The sequence below is a fragment of the Rhamphochromis sp. 'chilingali' genome, assembly GCF_963969265.1.
Source record: "Rhamphochromis sp. 'chilingali' genome assembly, chromosome: 1".
NCBI lineage: Eukaryota > Metazoa > Chordata > Actinopteri > Cichliformes > Cichlidae > Rhamphochromis > Rhamphochromis sp. 'chilingali'.
This window is the reverse complement of record NC_137929.1, coordinates 47,958,696-47,976,680: the sequence shown is the minus strand read 5'-3', so window position 1 is coordinate 47,976,680 and position 17,985 is coordinate 47,958,696. Positions and strand designations below refer to the sequence as shown.

Below are 17,985 nucleotides of genomic sequence, written 5' to 3'. Positions count from 1 at the left end.
CAGCTTCTATTAATAATATTCTCAACCCAACCCTTAAATCCTGTTTGCGTTACAGCTCATTCTGGTCTTAAATGTGTTAAATTATATTCAGTATTACTCAGCATGTTAACAAGAGGCAAGCCTTATAAAAATAAGATCCAAAGTCTTAGTAAACAAACTCACAGAGACTTAGGGGAATTCAAAAATGAATTTCTGATATTTCAAGACCTGGGAAATTATTAAGACTCGATGAGGGTGCACGGTGGCACGGTGGTTAGCACTGTTGCCGCACAGCAAGAAGGTCCTGAGTTCAATTCCAACATCAGGCCGGGGTCTTTCTGTGTGGAGTTTGCATGTTCTCCCCGTGTCTGCGTGGGTTCCCTCCGGGTACTCCGGCTTCCTCCCACGGTCCAAAGACATGCAGCTTGTGGGGATAGGTTAATTCAAATCCAAATTGTCACTAGGTGTGAATGGTTGTCTGTCCCTGTGTGTTGGCCCTGCGACAGACTGGCAACCTGTCCAGGGTGTACCCTGCCTCTCGCCCTATGACAGCTGGGATAGGCTCCAGCGACCCTGAAAAGGATAAGCAAATGGATGGATGATGAGGGAGAAATTAAAATTTTGACCTTTGTGGAATCTGGTACGTCATCTGAATAGTTGACTTGTTGCCAACTTAAACAGAAGGCGGGGCTTCACTGCCTCAGGATTACTGAAGACCTGACACTACCTGACATAAGAGGAAACAGCAGGAGTACGCAGTTGATCTTTTACTATGCTTCTTTAACTCCTTCTTCATACTTCTCAGGATATAGATCTGTCCTCAGGATCTCTTTACTGTACCGGAGCTGAAGCATCAGCAGCGCCTTGATATCTGTGCGGCTCTAAGTCCAGGGTTGATTCTCAAAATCCGGTTTCCAAAGCAATTGTAAGTTAAACAGTGATATTTTCTGTGTTGTTTTTTCTTGCAGTCTATTTGTACCTTCAGCTTCTGCAGTGAAGGCTGCTGCGTTGGGTCTAAATTGGCTTTGTGTTTTGTGTGGACCACTAATTGAGATCCAGCTGACATTTATTGTTTTTCAACTACATTTTTGTACTTCTATCTTATTTTATCTTATGCTACTTTCTACTTCTAGTTCACTAAAACCTTTCTCTTTGTACTTCATATCATTGGCTTTCAACTTAAACCTAAATCTGTAAATATGTGAGTATGGATTTATGGTCTTAAGGCCACCAATGACCCCAGTCTAAAAGAGGACTCAGACCTCCCATGTTTGTGCAGTCTATGCCTATTTGTCCTAAATTCGGGTAACTGGTGTTTTAATTGTTTTTGAATTCACCTACAATGTTGTGCTGTATCTAATATTGCTGTTACTTGAATGTATCTGTTCCATTTCAGTCTGTTTCTTCTATGCTATTGTTTATGTTGTTACACATTTGTATTACATCTGCACTACAGTTCTCTGTTCACTGTTCTGAACAGAGAAACAATAACAGATGTCTGTTCTCTGTTCAAGTCCTTACAAATTCTCCTAATAACCAGTCCTGGAACGTGCAAGATTTTCCATCTGGCTCTAGTTAAAGTGGTTGAGAAAGGGAGACAGGAGATAACAATTTACTATTCCAACATATCTCTTAACAGCCCTTTCAGGAGACTATACATTCTAGGTGATGCCCTAAAATGCCCTATGAAATAGAAATTATGGAGTCACCTTTTGTTCTGTTTATATCTCTGCACAGCGGACAGGAATAAAGCTGTGACTGTTTTTAATGTCTTTAGCTCAAAAAAAAAAAAGACCTTTTCTTACTTTTCCAAACATGCTGTGAGTAACTTAGTTGGTTCATTACATGTTTTTTTGTTTTTTTTTATATCTTCAGTAACAGTAAATTGTTTTCTAGTGCTTGGGTTTCCTAACAGGATAATGAACAAGATCAACAGTTGCAAGGAATGAATAAAATCAATCTGTCTCCTCTCACAGGGAGAAGATGATCTGCAGGATCCTGCTGCTCGTCATCCTCCCCTCATGTGTCTCTGGTTAGTTTACAGCTTCACTTTATGAACTCCAAATAAAGCTCAACAACAGATTTGTTCCAGTTCTCAGTGTGTCTGCTCCGATATATCTCCTCAACAGAATCATTGAATGCGACACAGACCTCCTATCATGCAGTGGAGAGTGGGACTGTCACCCTGGAGTGGACATTCAAAACTGCAACTAATACCCCCTCCAATTTTCTTTCCATCATCTGTGAAAAGGAAGATGATGATAAAGCCTCAGTCTTATATCATTTTCGTCAAGGTGTTGAGGTGTCAGAGTCTCAGAATAAAAGGTTTTCAGGACGAGTCCAGAGTGACAAAGACGCCTTCAGAGAAGGACGAATCAGACTTCAACTGTCCAGACTCAGGACTGATGACTCGGGTCTGTACCTGTGTGAGGTGAGCACAGGTTATCACTTTCACGTTGAGAGCTGTCAACTCAATGTCACTGGTAAGTCAACAAAAGGTGAATTCAATCCAGAACAGTCCAAAAATGCATATATAAAAAAACAAAAAAAAACAACAACATTGCAAAGCAATTGCAAAGTAAATAAAACAGTGTGAATTCATCTCATTTGATTTTTAGAAACCAACTAATAATATGTATGTGTATCAGTAGATCCTGTCAGTCGTCTTGCATATATATTTAGGCAGTGAAGCAAATAATTACTTTTACAACTACCATTAATGATAAAATTATTCTCTTTGACAGACTAATCACCTACATTTTTCTGTCCTTTGCACCAGCAGCTGTTCATTCCCAACACAAGAGATCAATTTGGAGTACCCAATCAGACAGATGGGAAAGAGCCACCCTCTACCCTTTTCTGGGACTGGTACCTCTACTGGTTGTGCTCTTCTCTGCCTGCAGACGCCATAATCGACTCAGAAGGCATAAAGGTTTTATGTAGGTCTTCAATGATGTGCATACTTTTCTCTACACAACCAGCCAGACCGGTTTTCTCTACTCCTACTGTCTCTAAGTACTGAGAGAAACTAAAGTGCCTTGAGGTGACTTTTGCGACTTGGCGATACATAAATAAAACTGAACTGACCTAAACTGAAACCAGGACTAAGAGAACTCTCTTGGAGCCATTTCTAACAGCCTTAATTGTCAGAGCATTAGTCGAAAACTCAAGTGAGAAAACCTGAAGACAAACCACCCAAGAGTGTGAATGTTTCAAGTGTCAGGAAACGACTTTGTAATATGACATTCATGTTTTATGTTCATATTATTGTAAGTTTAAATGATGTAACTGCCATTTAATGATTTAAACTTCAGCATAACTTAACAATGAGCAGCCTCCTTCTTTAAAAACATTGTTGGGAGTGTGTGAGCTGAGAAACGCTGTCTGCAGGCTGCACAGTAACTGTAACTTGGCCGTGCGCGTGAATGTATGCAACATCTTTTCTGTTTTGTTTTGTTTTTGTCCTGTATGCCATGCAATGCTATTTATCAAAGTCAGTATTATATGCATTTTAAGATTCAGGAATTAATTAAAGACACTTCCAATCTTTCTGATTCCCATTAATTGAAGCATTTTGACAGCTATTTAGATGTTGTGTATCAAAGATCACTGTGATGAGAAAAACTTAATGAAGTGATTTGTGATGTTGTTGAGCTGAGTGACTGCACTGTTAAAAAAAAACATCTTTAAAAAACAGTAATATTCCGGCAGCTGGGGCGCCAAAATACTACCGTAAAATAACAGAAAATAACTTCCTCATAAAAATACGGTTATTCCCAGTAATGACAATACAGTTTGTTGCGCTAATTTTACATGGGATTCTGCCTTTTCCAAGTGCTTTTAGACATTACATTTTAACGTGATCAAACAATGAAATTACCTATAAGCAAGGTCAATGAATGTGGCAATATGAATCATAATACGTAAATGTACAGAAATATACAGTTAACAGTTGGTTTAAATAATAATGGATTGCATGCCCTGGGACAGACTGACAGAGGAGAGGCTGCCATATCGCACCATTGGCCCCTCTGGACATCAACAGTAGGCGAAGAGTCTAGACCACAGACACAATACCAAGAGTGCCCGAGCCGGGGCTTGAACCTGCAACCTTCTGATTACAAGGTGAACTGCCAACTCTTGAGCCACAATGGCCCTAAATTTCAGTGATAATAATACTTATGTGATGTAACACAAGCTTATAGGAATCATGTTATATACTTTTCCATAGCACTACATTTGAATTCAAAAGTTCAATCTTTCAATCATGATACATTTGTGAATGTATTTTAACAATCTAAATATGCATATGTACAGACAGATACATTTAATAATCATGAAAATTATGTTTTATTACATTACAGTGATGTAATGTTAATTTACATTTGAAATGTGAAATCACAGTCTATTTACGTAACTTTAATGATATTCTAGAAGAACAGAACAAAACTGTAAAATGCACAGTAGAATACTTTTATATTAAGATTTTTTCCTACAGTGCAGCCATACCTTGTGGTTGTTAGTTCACATTCATTGGCCGATGCTTAGCGTCATGTTATTATGTGTCCCAACATCCAATGGCATGTCACATTGTTTTCATGGCCACACCCTCATCCCAGGTGCAGAGGCCTATTTCTGTTCAGGAATGTTGTGAACACTTTGAGATTTATATTAATTGCAATTCCCACCTCTACATTTATTTTTTAAAATATATAATTAGCACAGCGTGGCCGTGCAATGTTTTATATGTTTTTTTTAGTTTTTATTCCTATTAATTATATTTTCACTTGTTACCTCTGAATTATCGAATCAGACCTAGATGACATGAAACTTTCAGCAAAATTATAATTCAAATACTGCTTTAATTATTGATTATTCTCATTAATTTTTGATCATTTTATATTTAATGAACAGGCTTAGTGTCAGCTTTGCAACTGAAAGGCGTGGACACGATAGGTATTTGGGTTAGTGACCTGGTTGCCAAGGCTTTTGTAGGAATATGCCTTTAATCTCACAAATGTTTGTCATGACAGTTTGAATGACTCAGTTCTTTACTTATGTTTGAAATAAGATAAGATAAGATAAGATAAGATAAGATAAGATAAGATAAGACTTTATTGATCCCACAACGGGGAAATTTTTGCATCACCTCAGCTCAGGTACAGATATATGAAGGAAATACAAAAATACAATTAAGCTATCAATGAAAAAAAGTAAGATAATACACTATATACAATGGTAGCATACACAGTATGTGATTATGGATATAGTTGGAAATATGGAAGACATAAACTATATAGCTTGGAAGGTCATGGAAGGTCCATTATGCATGAAGTGGTGACCGTGGATGCTCAGTGTCCAGTGACTTATGACATCGTGATTGAGGAGTTATAGAGTCTAACTGCTGTTGGGACGAATTATCTGCGAAAGCGCTCCTTCCTGCAGCGAGGGTGTTTCAGTCTCTGACTAAAGGAGCTGCTCAGCCCACTCACATACTCATGCAGTGGGTGATGTGGGTTGTTCATGATGGATGTCAGCTTTACTAACATCCTCCCCTCACCAACCACCTCCACAGACTCCAGGGGACATCCCAGCACGGAGCTAAACCTCCGCACCAGTTTGTCAATCCTGCTCCTGTCCCTGTCCGTGCACCCACTCTCCCAGCAGGCCACTGCATAGAAAAGGGCAGATGCTACCACAGTGTCATAGAATGTCCTTAACAGAGTCCTGCAGACTCCGAAGGACCTCAGTCTCCTCAGCAGGTGGAGTCGACTCTGGATGTCTGTATTTGTAGTCCAGTCCAGTTTATTGTTGAGGTGAACACCCAGGTACTCATAAGAGTCCACTATCTCAATGTCTTTCCCTTGGATGTTCACCGGTGTTGTAGGGGGTGACTTCCTCCTGAAGTCTATGATCATCTCCTTTGTCTTGCCGCGTTGATTTGGAGTACGTTGGTCTCACACCAGCCAACAAAGTCACTGATGACCCCCTGTATTCCTGATCATTCCCGTCTGATACGCATCCAATGATGGCTGTATCATCTGAGAACTTCTGTAGATGGCAATCGTCCAAATTATAACAGAAGTCTGAAGTGTAAAGGCTGAACAGGAAAGGTGAGAGAACCGTGCCCTGTGGTGCCCCCGTGCTGCAGATTACCACCTCGGACACACAGTCATGGAGCCTCACATACTGTGGTCTGTTGGTAAGGTAGTCGATGGTCCATGCAGTCAGCTGTTTGCCTACTCCGGCTCCCTCCAGCTTCCCTCTCAGTAGTGCGGGTTGGATGATGTTGAAAGCACTGGAGAAGTCAAAAAATATGATCCTCACAGTGCTCCCCGCCTGCTCTAGGGAGAGAGGGATCGGTGTACCAGGTAGATGACAGCGTCATCCACCCCAATTCCAGAACGGTAGGTGAACTGCAGGGGGTCCAACACTGAGCCCACCAGTGGCTGAAGGTGATGCAGGATGAGCCTTTCCATGGTCTTCATCAGATGAGAAGTCAAGGCAACAGGCCTGAAGTGGTTGGGCTCCCTGGGGTGTGCGATTTTTGGCACTGGAACCACACAGGAAGTCTTCCACAGTTCAGGAACCCTCTCCAGGCTCAGGCTCAGGTTGAAGATGTACAGGGCCACCTGACAGAGCTGGTCTGCACAGTCCCTGAGCACCAGTTAATGCCCAATTTAACGTGTGCTGTTCTCATTGTAAGATTGTGTGAAACTGAAACTCTCCTTTCCTTGGAATAAAAGGAGGAAATGTTGTCAGAGTTGGCTCGATCGCTGTGACACAGTAGTAAAACTGTCCTGTAACCCTTCACTCAGTCCACTACCAGCTTTTTAAGAGCTCATCCCATTTCTGATCCAAGTATTATTACCAGTGTTTTATTAAAATCAAGCACAACTGAATTGTTTCAGGTTTTTAGTCACATACACTATAGACTGCTGTGTAGAATATTCTCCATATGTGAATGGTGTGTGAGATCTTCATTTGAATGAAAATTGAATTTAAGTAACTTGTTTTCTATAACGGCTTAAGAGTCAGGTTACCAGGGTGCACCCAGAATCGAGAACTGAGAACTAACACTCGGCCAAGTCTCTATATTAGCAGTTTAATGTGTTTTTATTTTATTTTATTTATTTATTTAGTTTCATTTTTAAAAAAATGTAAAATTTTTGTTTCCACAGTTGTGTAAAATGCCCAAAACCTGTGGTTGTCAAACCTATGGTTTGGTTTACAAAAGCCAGTTGGTTCTTTCCAGTTAAATTCCTCTCTATGTGTCTTATTTAAACACACCACTGTGCTCCTATAGTTGAACCTATTGGTCCGTTAATATAATCTATTCAAGAATTCTCCTTATTGTGTTACAAACTGATTCTTTGGCAGCAGAAACAGTTAAGAAACTTCCTGAAAATGTAGTGGAAAACCACTGAACAGTGAGTTAACTGTGGCATATAACAAATTCAGATTAATCTGATGCAGGTTTATCTATCTCTGTCAGCCTTCAAAATGCAAACCAAAACTGTTGAGCATGTCTGTTGAATCCAAAAAAGCAGCAGCTCCTTCCATGCTCACTTCATGTCCTTCTAAGTTGTCTTTTTGACAGTCAAGCGACATAACAGCTGTTTCTACGCCCAGTGTCTCAAGACTGCATACCTTTAACAATGTATAGGATAAAACAGCTATCCATAAATGCTAAACATACATGAAACTATAAAAGTTGAGAATGATTCTTTTGTGTTCTGACTTTGCTTCTGCTGCTTTTATTTATGCTTGGGATACACTGATAAACATTAAAGGTTCAATGGAGAGCTACTGTGACAGCTGGGACAGCTACAGAAAAACTTTCCCTCCTCCTTTTGTGTGTTCCTCAACTAAGTGCGTGCTACTTTGCACAACCCACCGGGACTCCCGCCCCCACGAGACTGAAAAGGGGAACGAGAGCTGTAGTCCAGGTGAAACTGAGAAGGTACCTGAGGTTAGCTTCCTGGCTGTGGGGAGACTCCCGGTGCCAGTTCCTCTCCTGACATTTGGTGTTGATGTGACCCAGGCCTCATGGCTCAAAAGCAGTATCCTCACCCTGTGTTCATCATCTGTTTTATTGTACCTGCATTATAATCAATCTGGTCCTATTTGGCCTTTTAACCCTTTAAGACCTACCATAGAACCAAGTCCGCCAGAGCTTATATTATATTTTTACATGCTGTGGAGCCATTTTTGGGAGCATTTCAAGTTGCTATACATCAATACAACCATTCCAGCCTAAATTTTAATAATATGTATGCATTAAGTACATAGTAATTACATAAATTGCAAAAAAGTGCAATAAACTACAAAAAAATTGAAAATCGTTTTTGTTTTTTTAACATATATTTCTAGTTAGAGAAATTTAAGAGGCTTATCACTCAAAACTGTAAATACAAAAAAGTTGCACAAAATAGTTTCCCACCACAGGAAATTTATTTTGAGTGTCTTCATAGTTTTATTTTTGAAATACACCAATTTTTATACACTGCAGGAAAAACAAAAATAAATATTATAGTGCAAATTTGCAAAAAAGCTGCATATGCATCAAAATAAACTATTTCCAGCAGTGCAATATGAGTCCTAAGCATCCCAGAAGCGACACAGAAAGTCATAAAGTCAAACATAACTTTTACAAGCACCAGTATAGGCCCTGAGGCCCTGATGGTAAAAAACTACATTTCCGCAAAAATGACGTCACTTCTGGTTTCGGGCAGTTCATGGCGGACATGCAATAGTTTGTGCTGACGTCTATTCCAACGTAGGAAGTGTTATGAACAGCTGATCAGATCAGCAAAGTGTGTTTCTGGAATATTATATTTTTGTTGCTGCAAGTATATATGTATCTGTATTTATATATGTGCGTGTATATATAATATTCTGCTCACGTTGTGCTCCCTTACCTGTTGTAACTTCTTTCGGTGCTGTGCTTTTGGAAACTGAATTTCCCAGAGGAACCCACCTGAGGGATTAATAAAGTTTTATCTTATCTTATCTTATCTTATCTTATCTTATCTTATCTTAAGCAGGCTCTTTTCATAATATGCCACCACTCTGGTCTTAACGTAAACATTTAGGATAAGTATGTATAAAAAAGCAAATGGGCTTCGTATTTTATCAGTTTTGCATGCATTTTGGATTTGTTCAGTTCACACACAGGAGGCCCTGTAGGGCTGGGGTGCATTGTGTGACGGACTAACAATACTAGCAATTGGGACAAGTAATGTCACCTCTCTGGTGGAGAAGTTATTGCATTTTGAGGTTGCAAGGTACCGGCTAGATATAGTCAGGCTCACCGCAATCCATAATTTGGGCTCTGGAACCAGTATCCTGGAGAGGGGCTGGACTCTATCTCAGTCTGGAGTTGCAAGACTGAGACAGAGTCCAGGTACTGGAGTGAGAGGCGGTGGGCTGGGGCGGGTATCCTAGTATCCCCTTGGCTTGCTGTCTGTACGTTGGGGTTTCTCCTAGTGGATGAGAGGTTTTGTTTCCTTGGCTTCAGGTTGGGGAATGGGTCTGTGGTTATGCGCCAAGTAGAGGTTTAAAGTACTCAGTCTTGTTGGAGTTCCCGTTGGGGTGCTGGAGGGTGCTCCGCCTAGGGACTGTGTTGTCCTACTGGCCGACTTCAATGCTCATGTGGGCAACAGCAGTGAGACCTGGAGGGGTGTGATTGGGAGGAACGGCCTCGCGGATCTGAACCAAGTTGTGTGTTGTTGTTGGACTTCTGTGCAAACCACAGTTTGGCCATGACGAGCACCATGTTTGAACATAAGTTTGGCCATAACTGCACATGGGAGTGTGTGGGAGGAGCTTGGAGAGGCCATGAAAAAGACTTTTGGACTGCCTCAAAGAGAGGTAGTGATGCTGCACTGGTCCCTCGAGCTAAGTGTTAAAAAGAAGCTCTCAATTTACCAGTCAATCTACGCCCCTACCCTCACGTATGGTCACGAGCTGTGGACAGTGACCAAAAGAACGAGATCGTGAAGGGTGGCTGGCCTCTCCCTTAGAGATAGCGTAAGAAGTTCGGCCATCTGGGAGGGGCTCAGAGTAGAGCCGCTGCTCTTCCGAATAGAAAGGAACCAGTTGAGATGGTTTGGGCATCTGACAAGGATGCCTCCCGGGGTGGATGAGGTATTCTGGGTATGTCCCACCGGGAGGAGACCTGTTTGTGTTATTCACTCTGTCATTCATATTCTGTTGTGTGTCCCCACAAACCACTTTTCACAAACAGAACTCTTGCATCCTTTTTATTTCCTTGGTGGAAGCTAAGTACTCTAACTGCTCTTCACAGCGATTTTTATTGTCCTGAATGTACTCAGTTTTACAAGCTTCTATTACTAGTCTTTTTAAAGTTGTCTGTAAAAGTTAACAATAAATACCATTTTAGTTGTCATCATTGTGCTTGTGACTTACCATGTGAGGCAGCTTGCTAAGTTTACTGCCATTCTGGCCGACAATTCCAAGACCATTTGGTGATGGATCTTTTGTATTAAAAAAAAAGTATGACGATTTTTTTGGTCTAAATGTAAAGTTAACAAAACTGACAACTTAAGACAAATCTTTTTTACCTTCTGTGTTGTAATCTTTAAAATTTTCATAAATTTGAAATTTCACTACAACGTCAGGAGTTTGTTATGAGGTGTTGCAAAGTTCAGTACAGTTCAGTTGTATTTATACAGCGCCAAATCACAACAACAGTTGCTTCAATGTGCTGTATAGTATAATAAAATAATACAAAGTGAGCTCACACTCAACTAAACCCCCTTTGAGCATGTACTTTGTCACAATGGAAACGTAAAACTCCCTTTAAAGTAGTGATGTGACGTTCTGTATCGAGGCTTCGAAGCTTGTGTCGAGTAATGGAGGGGGCGTTTCCGCGATGTGCGTATCGAGGCTTGCTTCATTTATGGGAGGAGCTGAAAATGATGACGTCCGAAGCCTCGCTGCCCGGCTGTACCACGTGACTGGTTCATGAAGTGGTTCGAACTTTGCCGTGAGATATGACAGCGATATAAACCCCTCAGACTTCATTCAAAATGTAGGTGTTTGATGGAGAGTTGCGGTTAGTGAGAGTTTGGAGACAGTTTGGAGGTTTATGAGAGTGAGGAGAGAAAGTCAGGAGAGAATGGAGCCGGCTAAGAAGAGGAGGATGTCCTCCCCTGTGTGGGAACATTTTGATCCCATTCCTCCCAACAAGGTATGTAAATTTCTACAGAAGATGTATTTTCATAATACTGATGGTGCAATACAATTTATGTTAAGCAGCTTTACTTTTGTACAAGGTGAAGTGGTTGCTATGTGCCAGGGAGCTGGGATATAACAGCAACACCTCATCCATGCTTAGGCACTGCAGAGCTTTGCATGAGAATAAGGGAACAGCGATTGTGGAGCAAGACCAGGTGAGCCATCAAATGCCATCATAATATAGCATGCAGTAATGTTACTAAATGATATAACAATATTATACAGCTGTAATAAGTTACGTGTGTGATATTTATATTTGTGCTTTGTCTTTATTGTCTTTCCTCAGGAGAACAATCTCAAATAGATGAAGGCCTGGTTAGCATGGTGATTGAGGACTCCCAGCCATTTAGCATTGTGGAGGACAAAGGATTCAAAAGATTTGTTAAATCATTAAATCCTAGCTATGCTCTCCCCACTAAAGGTTATAAAAGCAGTGAAAATTTAGTTTTTACTGAATAGAATATGGGCAGGACTGACGCCTCAGTGTGTAGCTGTCCATACCTCAACGTTACAAGAGCACAACCACTGTCCATACCCCAACCACACCTCACCTCACAGTAAATGATTATTTCCATTTTAAGCATTTCCAAATGATCATTTTCCATACTGCCAGTATAAATATACACACTATACTGCCATCAATACAATATAGATGTTTTACACACTCCTTTTGTTGTTGACATTTACAGGCTGTGTGCAAAAGGCCACACACTTCAAATTCATGCCAACTAATATTTTTACGTCCAGTAGGTGTCCTACTAGAGCAAATGAAGCTTCAAGAAGCTTTGCGCTGGGGTGAACCAATTGGATGAAAAGCTTCAGTGCTTCATGAAGCTTCATCTGCCCATCACTACTTTAAAGTGGGAGAAACCTTCTGCAGAACCAGGCTCAGGGAGGGGCAGTCATCTGCCACAACTGGCTGACAACAACTATAACCAGTTAGAACCAGTTCAAAACCAGTTAAAGTGGTTCTCCAGAGGCCTGGTAATGAACTAATCATGTGATTCAGGTGTGTTGACCCAGGGTGAGATCTAAAACCTGCAGGACACCGGCCCTCAAAACCTGGAGTTCAACACCCCTGATTTATGTAAACAACTGCAGCTGTTCCCATCATGCCGCAGTGTTTTTCGACAGAAAGTGTCACCACCATTGTTTGTGTTGTTGATCAAAAAGATCGATCATTTTATTTTATGAAAGCAGAGACAGAAGCTGATAGCAGAAAAACTCAGCAGAATCAAGTGTTAGATTTTCAGTGCTGAGAGAGAAAAAGTCATTTCAACGCCAACTAAATATTCTTTAAGTAGAATAATGTTACGATTAAGAGTTGGCGTAAACAACTTTGTTGCTTTATATGTACACATTCAGTGTTTTATATATTTTAAATAATTATCAAACTCCTGTCCTTCTTGTAATACACCTTGTAAAGTAATAGTACCAAACATGTTAGATTACACTTGGTATTATAGACCTCTTTAAGATCTTCTGACCCTTTGATAAAATGATTTGGACACACACATATACAGAAGAATCATAACTTCTTTCATATAAATAAGGACTTGTTTACAATATATACACATAAACATTAACTTTAGAAAAAGTAAATTCTACCTATGGTGATCCATAGTCAAATTATTAGGAGTTCACTGTAACACTTAGAATTCTTTTAACAACTTGAGTTCAGGCACATTTTAACCAGTAATAATTTATAACAGCTGATGGGAGAACAACAAGTGATTTCAATCACTCTGGATGCTAATGGACAAAAATTAAAGATTCCTCATACCATATCTAACAAAAACAAATGTTAGAACCAAAAGAGGAAGGAAATATTATTAATGATATACGTGACAAGAGCTTTGAATGTTTCCATCAGTGTTTTTGATGATGGCTGCAGACTGCAGACAGTGTTTCTCAGCTCTCACTGAGGTTGATGCTCCCACAAATCTTCCACTGCAGACCCAGCTGTTAACATGACAATCTTTGGAGTTCAGGGAAGTCATGTCCACACTCAGAAGATGATGGACGTGGCTTCTAATGAAGCAGCAAGGTGAGTGGCATCTGAATTATTCAAGTTGACTACTGCTTCACTGCATTCGCTGCCTAGGCGGTGACTGTTTAGATTTAGGTTATGTTTTCGTTTTATGATTTTATAACAGAGTTTGATCAATAAAGCTGCTGCTGGCAGTATAAGTAAAGGATACAGGTTGAGCCATCCTCGACTCTCTGGTTGTGTGTTCACTGTTGGACTTGGACGTTTGGGGTCATCCGAAGCTAACAAAAAGGACACAAGATGCATTTCTTTAATGTGAATAGTTAGTCTACATATCAACCAAAGTAAATTATCCCAAGGTTCAGGTCAAATTTGATACTCATTCCACTAAAAAACTTACCACTGATGCTGAGTCTACATCTGGCTGAGCCAAAGCCATAATCTGTGTTCAGTTCACACAGGTACAGACCCGAGTCATCAGTCCTGAGTCTAAACAGTTGAAGTCTGATTCGTCCTTCTCTGAGGGCGTCTTTGTCACTCTCAACTCGTCCTGAAAACTTTTCATCCTGAGACTCTGACACCTCAACACCTTCTTGAACACGATACAGGACTGAATCTGTACGCTCAGTTATCAGTTCACAGAGGACGTTGAGAGTTTTGGTGGATCTGTCAGGTTTGGTGGTGAACGTCCACTCCAGTGTGATGTTGTGGTTCTCCTCTGCCTGATAGCAGGTCTGTGTCACATTGACTACAAATGATCCTGTTGAGGAGACAGAGAGGGAAAGAGAGGAGCAGACACACTGAGAACTGGAACAAATCTGTTGTTGAGCTTTATTTGGAGTTCATAAAGTGAAGCTGTAAACGAACCAGAGACACATGAGGTGAGGATGATGAGTAGCAGGATCCTGCAGATCATCTTCTCCCTGTGAGAGGAGACAGAGCAAGAAAGAAAATCTACAGTCTGACTCAAGACATCACTCATGACAATATCTGATCTGGTTTATGATCCTGATTGGAAAAAACATGATAGTATCCTCTAAAAAAAGAAAGCTCACTTAAGTTTATCATGTTTCTATTTATTTAAATTTTTTAGAATTCCCGTACATCATGCTTTTAAACTACAATCAAGAAACATACTGAGCCTACCAAATACTACACCAGCAAGAGCTGCTATGCAATGGAAACATATGCCATGTAGAACAGTTTGAGTGGAATTTGTAGGAGATAAGAAATTTCACCAACTGAATTGTTGCAACGATGGGATCTTATTACAGAAGCTCTTTAGAACAAACCATTGTTTCACAAATGCTTTTAAAGGCAGACTCTATGGCTAGATGCTTGATTTCATATACGTGTCACTTAAGGGTTGAAAAACCTTTGAGTGGCGTCTTTCAGTGTTAAAGAGATATGATGATTACTTCCAAAACCTGCCCTATATAGACTCATCCGGTCGAAAGTCAGTGTCCTCATTAGCCAGGGTTATATGACTGATCCAGAAGCACTACACTTATGTTAACCAAATAACTGATTTGGATTTTAGTTGGAGTAACAAATCAGCAGTGGTGGTGTTCAACTTTTTTATTGCTAAACCAGACTTAATTTCATATATAGTTATAGAAGCCTAAGATAGGTGTTTAGCTGAGGAAGTACAGTTGCCTGGACCCCCACTAATGCTGCTGACTAACACCCCCACCTTCATTCATCCAGTCACATGTGAAATTTTCAGGGTGACAGATTGAAAAACATATGAGTCACAAAGTCACTCTGTTTTGGATAAGCTACCGTGAATGGAGTTTAATATTTTGTCAACACAACAGCATCAAATTTTATTTGAAAAAAAAAAGAAAAAGAAAAACCATTAGGATGTGACCTTGATGTGTGTTTCTTTTCTTTTCTGTTTTATTTTAATAAATCGCCATTAGTCACTCTTTATTTTCACTTTGAAACAATCATTCACACTATTGACAGCTACACATTTAATAACAATGAAAAGTTTACTTAAAACAATGAGCATAAATTTTTTAGAATGAAAATTTTATAATAGTCTCTTTTGCTGAACACCTGACTGCAGTGCATAAGGTAAGTTGTTAAGGGCTTTAATCCTGAGCATACTTTGGAAATATAATACACAGGCAGTAAATACATCGTCCTTCCCGGAAGTATATCTGTTCTTTTTTTTAACACCAATGGAAGATGACTCAAATCCTTCATTCTTTCTGGATGAGTTTCTGCAGATAAGTTGTATTGTTGAACATAATAGATTTTCTGGATATGTAATATTTAGACCGAAAAATGAAGAAAAAAAAACATTTTCTGTCGCTTAGAAATGAATAGTTTTCCAGCTGTATTTTAATTAAAGGTGAAGGATTATTGGCAGTTAATATTACAAAATGTCGCTCTTTCCTATGTAGGTGGTTTGGTGTGAAAATGACTCAGAGGATAAGAACTTTGCATGAGGTGGGGGAGTCACATCAAAAATGATCAGCAGATTTTGTCCATCACATTTCTCTCTCAGTGGCAATTTTGCTAAAAGGAAACCCATTAATGAGCACACCTGTGATCTTTCTAGGTTTTCAATGCATATTAACCAGAAGAGGTCACCACAAGAACAAAGACAAAAAGACCCCCCCCCCCCCCCCCCCCCCCCCCACACACACACACACACACACACACACACACACTACCTTCAAACCTATAACATCACCACCAAACATACACACAAATGAACAAATGTAAGAGTAAAAAACTTCAGCTCACCATGTATTGGATATTTTCAAGAATAGCATTAAGTGTGGACGTGTCCAAAGTGATAGATGAGGTACTTTCAGTGTTTACAGCAGCATAGGACAAGTGGTGACAGGTCTTCAAACACAACTAAAACTTGTTGTTGGTTAGTGGATGAGGGCGTATATAGGGGCATATGCCTTTTATTATCACTGGAGCTTTCATGAAACACTCCACAAGGCTCAGTGACTATTTAAGGCTAAATGCACTGACAGCTGGGAGCTGCTTTGTTTTGCCAAAATAAAACAGTTTGTTTTGGGAATTAAACACAAGTCAGCCTCCATTAATGAAAATACTTGCTCTCCCTGTGCTTAGTTTTAGCTAAAAACATGCTGGTGGTTGCTAATCAAGCTCTTAACACGACATGAGCCTCCACCCTCCATAGCAGGATATATTTACCCGCAGCAAAATGCACTTAAAGAGCAAACTAAAAAAGGCTCCTTCAAGGTTGATGCAAAGGCTACTGTAAAGTTTTAAAAGAGCTATGTCGCTCTGTGGTTGTGTGCAAGCATGTGTAATCTGATGATTACATCAGATTTATCTTCATCTTAAATATTACTTAACTAATATGATAAAGGTCTAAGGTGGAGGCAGAATACTTTTTTACCCAATGTACTGTGTAAAAGCCACACAGAAAAAAGTCTCAGTGGACAGCTGCTTATATAAACATATAAAGCAGATATGTGAAAAAGAACTGAAGGAGAACTGAGAAGGAGAAACAGTAAATCTACCCAGCTGTCATGTTGTTGAGTTAACTTTTTTTTTCTCGTTCATTCCTGTCAGGCCAGTTTTCCAATCTGACCACGATCTCTCTCAACATAATTATGTTTATAGATCCTCACATCATCATCTGGGTACATATGTATACATAAATAAGTAAATCTGTTTTTTTTTGTAAGGGTACTGACAATCCAAGTGTTTTTCAGATATGTTCAGTTTGACCCTTGCATTTAAAATCAATGTCATAATGTTTTAATACAAAGCAAATTAGCTATACATCATGTTTATCATCAACATTATTTCTTTTGATTTTTCCCTCACTGTTGTTTATTTTATTCTTTACACACATCATGGCCAAGAATGAAATCTAATGAAATGAATGAAAATTCCACCATTTTTTATCATTCCTAAAATAACATTCATTTTGTACTTAAACTATTCCTGTTTTTTTTAAATCATCTTTAACTTTCCAAAGATGAAATGTTAAGATTGCCTTGCTGAAACTTAGCTAATAGCTACAATTAAAACTTTAATTAAAATAATATTCTAACAAAATAAATTATGTAATTCTGTAAATATTTCATGAAACAATTTCTCTTCAATGAAATTGTTTGAAACTTACCAAATGTTCATCACCACCGTGCTTCAGTCTGCAGCTCACTTTCTTCTGTGCGATACTGCGCAACCTCTGTGGATTTTTATGTTTTGCCTGCAGGTGCCGACACGCCTTCGTGGTTTATACTGCGTTGGTTGAACAGAAAATGTGTTAGTTTTGAGTCCAACTCCTCATGACTTACTTTTAACACTTAGCAATGTGTTATTTAAAGTTTTAAACCTAAACATGGTTTGCTGAATTCTATACCCATACACACTAAAAAATGCTGGGTTAATTTCATAGCTCGACTTCTGGGTAAAAGCCTTAGGTTAATAAGTTGGGTTAGTTTGACCAAAAATGGGTTCAAAAATTGTGATTTAGGAGTTGGGTTGACAATGTGCTGGGTTCTTTAATGGCCTCCCTGGCTTGAATAATTAGGTTGGGTAGCTTTGATGAGATATTGGGTCAAAATATTACCCAATTGCTTGGGTTGAAGATAAGCCTCAGAAAAAGCCACATCATTCTTCACAAACTGCACTGAAAAAAATGTTTTGTTCAATTTACTCAATTTTTTTATGACAAGTGGTTACACGAAATAAATTTGTTTGAATCCAGAAATATTTTTTAAGTACACTGAATTTAATTTAAGCAAGTA

General features: G+C 39.4%; 2 protein-coding genes across 5 annotated transcripts; one reads left to right on the top strand and one right to left on the bottom strand.

Annotated features, from left to right (window-relative positions):
- The first annotated feature begins 724 nt into the window (after positions 1-724).
- Positions 725-3,517, top strand: LOC308406452 (uncharacterized protein). Of its 3 annotated transcripts, none has more exons than XM_080897483.1 (4): positions 725-904; positions 1,956-2,011; positions 2,109-2,410; positions 2,762-3,517. In XM_080897483.1, exons 2-4 carry the CDS (start codon positions 1,963-1,965, stop codon positions 2,999-3,001), a joined length of 591 nt encoding a protein of 196 aa, XP_080753609.1. In that variant the 5' UTR covers positions 725-904; positions 1,956-1,962; the 3' UTR covers positions 3,002-3,517. The 3 variants fall into 3 exon arrangements, with proteins under 3 accessions (XP_080753609.1, XP_080753611.1, XP_080753610.1); XM_080897485.1 differs by having other exon boundaries at positions 2,109-2,462; XM_080897484.1 differs by having other exon boundaries at positions 2,109-2,462; positions 2,759-3,517.
- An 8,027-nt stretch (positions 3,518-11,544) lies between these two features.
- LOC308406106 (uncharacterized protein) lies at positions 11,545-17,420 on the bottom strand. Of its 2 annotated transcripts, none has more exons than XM_080896962.1 (4): positions 17,358-17,420; positions 14,099-14,154; positions 13,632-13,991; positions 11,545-13,512 (listed from the first exon to the last, which is right to left on the bottom strand). In XM_080896962.1, the coding sequence occupies exons 1-4, from the start codon at positions 17,366-17,368 to the stop codon at positions 13,250-13,252; spliced, it is 690 nt and encodes a 229-aa protein (XP_080753088.1). In that variant the 5' UTR covers positions 17,369-17,420; the 3' UTR covers positions 11,545-13,249. The 2 variants fall into 2 exon arrangements, with proteins under 2 accessions (XP_080753088.1, XP_080753089.1); XM_080896963.1 differs by lacking the exon at positions 17,358-17,420 and having other exon boundaries at positions 11,545-13,352; positions 13,443-13,512; positions 14,099-15,824.
- Between the last annotated feature and the right edge of the window lie 565 nt (positions 17,421-17,985).